The sequence below is a fragment of the Protobothrops mucrosquamatus genome, unplaced genomic scaffold (assembly GCF_001527695.2).
Source record: "Protobothrops mucrosquamatus isolate PMUCROS unplaced genomic scaffold, P.Mucros_1.0 scaffold5226, whole genome shotgun sequence".
Taxonomy (NCBI): domain Eukaryota; kingdom Metazoa; phylum Chordata; class Lepidosauria; order Squamata; family Viperidae; genus Protobothrops; species Protobothrops mucrosquamatus.
Genome location: NW_015391094.1, coordinates 35,782 through 42,189, shown reverse-complemented (window position 1 = coordinate 42,189; position 6,408 = coordinate 35,782). Strand labels below are relative to the sequence as shown.

Here is a 6,408-nt window from a genome sequence, read left to right as displayed (position 1 = left end):
CTCTGGTAGTTCCCCAGTGCTCCAAGATCTTTGAAAAATATAGTTCAGTGGTTCTGAGATCACATCTGCCAGTTCCTTGAGAACCTTGGGGTGTAATCCATCTGGTCCTGGTGATTTGAACTCATCTAGGCTGGACAGGTGCTCACTTATCATTTTCTTGCCTATCTTAACTTGTGTTTCTATACTGTTTTTTATGGCATTCTTTTTCATAGGTTGCTCTGTTTTTTCCCTTTGTGTAAAGACAGATGCAAAAAACGAGTTAAATAGTTCTGCTTTCTCCCTATTGCTTGTCACCTTCTTGCCACTTTCACCCACTAATGGATCAATCATTTCCTTCATTTTTTCTTGTTTTTTACATGTTGAAAGAAGCTTTTTTTGTGATTTTTGACTTTGGTCGCAAGCCTTAGTTCATTATGAGCCTTAGCTTTCCTCACTTCATCTTTGCAGGCTCAGGCTATTTGTTGATATTCTGATTAAGTTATGTGCCCCTCTTTCCACTTTCCATACTTGTCCTTTTTATCTTTCAATTTATCAGAGAGTTCTTTATGCAGCCATGCTGGTTTCTTTTGAGAGCTGTTATTTTTCCTCTTTGTTGGTATTGTGCTAGACTGGGCTTCTATTATCTCGCTTTTCAAAATTTCCCAAGCTTCTTGAGTTGTTGTTGTTGTTGTTGTTGTTGTTGTTATTATTATTATTATTATTATTATTATTATTATTATTATTATTATTACCTATATGTACATAAGAAGATAGGAATAATCACAATTGATCAAAGTTCAGCATTATGGCCAACCAGATATCTCTGTCTCCAACCCAGAGATAATATTTGAGCCTTTAAGATTGATAGTCATTAATCAATCAGTCCTTCATTAAATAATTTAAGGCATCCAAGCTTGTTTTTGCAGCAGAAGATACTTGCTTCAGTTTCAGACATTCTGAGGGAAATATATATTGGGGATAGGTTTGGAGGGAAAAAAAATGGGATTGAATATTTGTTTCTTGTAGACATGAGTGGGTTGGAAAAACAAGTGGTCCAGTCTACAAAAGGCAAATCCATTTGATGTGAGTGGACAAGTATAGAGAGATATGTGCAGATCTTGTCTTCAATAGAGAGAAGAGCTTATCCTATTGACATATAAAAGTAAGATTATAAATCTGAGTTCGCCAAATCAAACCCGTTGCTGGAGACATAGAACATGGAGTAGGGCCATTTGTTGCTCAACATGTTCCAGAACTGCAGCCCTTGTCTTCATGTTTGTGTGGACCAGGCCTTCAATTAAGTCACAGCATGGTTTATTTCTTCATGAATGTCAGAATGGGGAAACTCAACCTAGGAAAAATCCCTCCTGTATCTAAGGCAGAATATTGATGCCAAACAATGCAGCTCAACAACTAGGAGTTCTCCTGATCTTCTCTCCTGGTGTGGAAGTAATCTTCCCATTTGGGATCTGAGCTGGTGCTACAAAAGGGGCAACTCAGTATGTGTTTCATTCACTGAATAAAACAGCAAAACAAATTCTACCAAGGGATACAGGAAGAAACGACTGGTAAGTAAGATATGTTTCTTGAGATAATCCCAAAGAATTCAATTACATTTTTGACAACATATTTTAATATACAAGCAGGATTTGGTGCATTGGTGTTTCTCAATTATAACCTTTGTCCTTTCAGGTGCTGTTCTTGAGGACCATCAGAAAAAGTCAGAGAACCAAAGCATTTCTGAATTCATCCTCATGGGTTTTTCCATTGGCCGTCAAATTGAGCTCCTGCTAGCCTTCCTTTTTTTAACCATGTACATTGCAAGCTTGGGGGCCAATATGGTCATCCTCTGCATTGTATTGGTAGATAACCGCCTCCATAACCCGATGTACTTCTTTCTTGGCAATGTCTCCATACTGGACATCTTCTTCACCACTGTCACCAGCCCGCAATTGCTCTGGAACCTCCTCTCTGGTGACAAGTCTATTTCTTTTGCTGGCTGCATGACACAGTCTTATTTCTATTTCTTCTTAGGGACAGTACAGTTTCTTTTGTTTACCTCCATGTCCTATGACCGCTATGCCACCATATGCAGGCCATTGCAATATCATGCGATCATGAATAGCCAGGTCTGCATCCAGATGGTTTTGGCTTGCTGGTTGGGTGGGTTCCTCTCAGTTCTTATTCCCATCATTATGATCTCCAGGCTGTCCTACTGCAAGTCTAACGTCATCAATCATTTCTTTTGTGACAGTGGCCCTCTCCTGAATCTGTCCTGCAGTGACACCCAAGCGATAGAGTTGATGGACTTTGTGCTGTCTTCTGTTGTTATCCTCTGCTCTTTGGTCTTAACCTTAGTTTCTTACATGTATATCATCTCAGCAATAGTCCGCATCTCTACCCCTTCAGGTCAGGCAAAAGCCTTCAATACTTGTGCTTCACATCTGACCATCATCTCCATCTCCTGTGGCATCAGCATCTTCATCTATGTCACACCATCCCAAAAGAAGACTCTTGAAGTCCATAAGGTCCCTGCTGTACTCACCACAATTGTCTGTCCTTTCCTGAACCCTTTCTTCTTCACCCTGCAAAATGGCACCGTGAAACTTGTACTAAGAAACACGATGAGGCATGTTACAGAGCGGATTGCTCATAAAATTTGTGGTGTGTTGGGAAATAATAGATTTCTTTTTTAATTGTAAAGTATCTGTTGAAGAGTTAACAGGTTCCATCTCTCCCCACTCTACAGTATTGGGAATATTTCCTTTTAATAAAAAGAAACTAGAGATAGTCATTTTTCTAATTATTCACAATCATACTGTATAATGGCCTTTTTGCTGAATGCAATTAATTATATATATGAATATTGTTGCTATTATTTCTAACTGATCTTTTAGGGATTGCCAAGATTTGAATGGAAGGTTCAACCCAGGTTGGTCATGAAAGTTCTTTATGTCCCTTGGTAACAAATAATTATATCCATTTGTTACTAATGGACCTATAGAAAGCACACCCACACCTGGAATGCCAGTTGCAGCCTCTTATCAACCTTTGCCTAACCACATACTTTCAATTTGATGGGCAAACATATCAACAAATCAAAGGAATAATACCTATGGGATCCCCATTTTCAGAACTCACAGCAGAGGTCATAATGGAATCAATAGCAGTCCCACACATTGAACCCAAAATATGGATTCGGTATGCAGATGATGCCGTGACCATAATAAAAAGGGACCAATTAAAAATCACACACTAAAACATCAACATCTCCAAAGGAATCAAATTCACAAGGGAAGAAAAAAAAACAATACAGTACTTGTTAAGTCCGGAGAATAATGGCGCTTGAGACGAAGCATTTCTAACAAATCTTTATTCTCTGCTTCCATTCTACGAACAACCCGAGCAGAGGCACGCAGGCCTCTATTTATACCTTCTGATCCCCGGGCATTTCCAACCAATGACAAGGCGGTATTTTCCCGCCTTATGTATGCGCGCAAGGCCGACGCCGCTCAGTCTGGTCCCGGGCAGCTTTTGAAAATGCCCGGGACTCTTGCAACGTCCCAAGCCTGCTTTTGCAGGCTCAGGACACAACACCCCTTCCCCCTAGATGAAAGAATACGGCACCCACATGGACGCCATCATAGTGATGGTTATATAAATACTGTTGAGATAAGTCACACAGTGTGTGTAAGATGTGGGACAGTTCTGTCGTAGGGAGACTCAGTAGACCCAGCATCATTTACATCGAATCACCCAGTCAGGACCTTTAGTTCAGTTATTACAATTAACAGGTTCACCTTACGTAATCTGCAAGGTATTTGGGAGGGCCCTTGACCCTGAGCGACCTTCTGGGACCTGGGGAACCTGTAGTGTTTTCCCCGTTGCTTCCCACACTAGGTGAATCGCCCTGTGGTTGTCTTGTTAGACTTCTGTTAGACTTTCCTGCCCGTTTCCTAGGCTTGAGAAGTCAGAACTCTGTTGATTGCTGTACCTGGTTGACCTACCCCCTCTGGAGTTTTCCAACCCCTCTGAACTCATCTCCGTGTTTCCTAACGGAGTGTGGTTTTCCTGGCCCCTTCCTGTGGTGTGAGGGTCTAGCGATATCTCCCTGTTAGCCCTTATGTGTGGGGACATCCTTCTATGAGCCAATTCGGCAAAGGATGTGTTCCCCTTCTGATTGGCCTGCTCTCTTGCATGTTGTGAGTTGTGAGTATGCTCCCAGTTATTCTCCGTGTCTGGAGTATTGTTTGTGAGGTGTGGATAGTTAGTATACCTCCGGTGGGACTCCCAGGCTGGAGTGTATGTGGGGGTGTCTGTGTGCCCCCGTCCCCATGAATTGCTACCTGAATCACCTGTGGAACTTGGGTGGTGAGTGCCCGTGTTGTTCCCCACAACCATTGTTGGCAGCAGATTCTGATTCTCAGAATGCATTCCCCATTCCTCCTCCCCCCTAGAGGAGACTGAGGAGGAACCCCAGGCGAGTCCCGCCTCACATGTAATTGATCAATGTGGTGGCGAAGAACATGGCCATCTTCCAGGGACACCTCGTAGGACAGTGGCCCCGAGACCTTGCAGACCACCGCCGGGACCCAGAGGTGTCCAGGCCCGTAGTTCCTGGCCCAGACAGGATCGCCTTCATGCAGGACCCATGGTGGGTGTGGCTGGGACACCTGTGATGCTACACGCTCCGGATGCAGCCTGTCCAATTTAGTCACGAGCCGACGACCCCAACGGAGTTCGGCCAGGCACTTACCCGTGGCAGTGCACGGAGTAGTACGATGGGCTAGAAGAAAGTCAGCCAACCTGTGATGCCAATTGCCGTAAGTCAGCTTCTTGAGGGCGTCCTTGGCAACGCGGACCATCCGTTCAGCCAGACCGTTGGTGGAAGGAGGAAAAGGAGCCGAAGCAGCGTGGCGGATCATGTTGGCCTGTAGAAATCCCTGAAACTCAGTAGAAGTAAATTGAGGACCGTTATCTGACACCAGAACATCTGGCAACCCGTGTGCAGCAAAAATGTTTCTCAACACTTGAATGGTTTTGGCGGCTGTGGTAGAAGACACAGGCACGACCTCCAGCCATTTGGAATGGCTATCAACAACAACCAGGAAGAATTGTCCCTGAAAGGGCCCAGCGTAATCTACATGTATCCTAGACCATGGAATGTGTGTTTCCTCCCACCTGTGCACAGGGGCCTGGGGCATTTCAGGCCTGGACTGCTGGCATGCATGACACCCATGTACCTGGGCCTCGATGGCCCGATCAATGCCAGGCCACCACAGATGGCTGTGTGCAAGCGCTTTCATACTGACGATTCCGGGGTGGCCTTCATGTAATGAAATCAAGATTCTAGCCCTCAAGGAGGCCGGGATAACAACTCTCAATCCCCAAAGGAGGCAGCCATTGAAAGTGGACAACTCGTACCTCTTGACCCAAAAATGTTGAAAATCCTCCGCAGGGCACCTATCAGCCCAACCTGACAGGACCCATGACAGCATGCGTTTGAGCGTGTGGTCAGTGGCAGTTTCAGCAGCCACATCCCTAGCTTTGAGGGGACACTCAGGCAACTCCTGAATGGACAATATGTGTACAGCAGGAGCGGGATCAGGCTCCACAGTAGGCAATGGCAGCCTACTCAATGCATCTGCATGACCCATATCCTTGCCAGGCTTGTGGACCAGTAAATAATCATAAGCTGACAGGAAGATGGACCAATGCAGCATACGAGGGGACAGGATGTGAGTTGTTTGTTTGGATGTAGTGAATAACCCCAGCAAAGGCTTGTGGTCAGTAAAGACCGTAAAGTGGCGGCCATAAAGAAAGTCATGGAACTTTTTAATTCCAGCCACAAGAGCCAAAGCCTCCCTATCAATTTGAGCATAGTTGCGCTCAGCAGCAGATAAAGTCCTAGAATAATAAGCCACAGGGACCTGAGTCCCATTAGCCATCAGATGGCTAAGTACAGTACCCACACCGTAGGGGGAGGCATCACAAGCCAGACACACTGGCAACTGCTCATTGAAATGAGCCAACACCGCATTTGATGTAAGCAAAGCTTTAACCTCATTGAAACTGGCCTCGTGGACTTTGGTCCAGCGCCAACAAGCATTTTTGTCAAGAAGTCTGTGCAAAGGTTCTGCAATAGAAGCTTTCTGAGGTAGAAAGGCATGATAAAAGTTTAATAAACCCAAAAAGGCTTGTAATTCACCCTTAGACTTGGGGCTTTGAGCTTAGCATCAGACGGGTGGATACCCTGAGCATCTATCCTGAATCCAAGAAGTCAGTGGATTGCACCCCAATCTTACATTTGTCCTGTTTTAATTTAAGACCTGCTCTTTGGAAACGAAGCAAAACAGCCCTTAACCTCTCAGCCAGCATTTGTGGAAAGTCACCTGCAATGAGAACGTCATCAAAATAAGGACACACGCT

General features: G+C 44.7%; 1 protein-coding gene across 1 annotated transcript in view; it reads left to right on the top strand.

The window, feature by feature from the left end:
* The window catches only part of LOC107299646 (olfactory receptor 6J1-like), a gene marked incomplete at its 3' end in the record, with an annotated part of 4,564 nt that extends 1,921 nt beyond the window's left edge, over nt 1–2,643 (top strand). The window contains exon 2 of the mRNA XM_015829003.1: nt 1,672–2,643. Coding sequence (XP_015684489.1) covers nt 1,672–2,643 — 972 coding nt within the window. The remainder of the gene's footprint in view (nt 1–1,671) is intronic.
* Nucleotides 2,644–6,408: the final 3,765 nt, after the last annotated feature.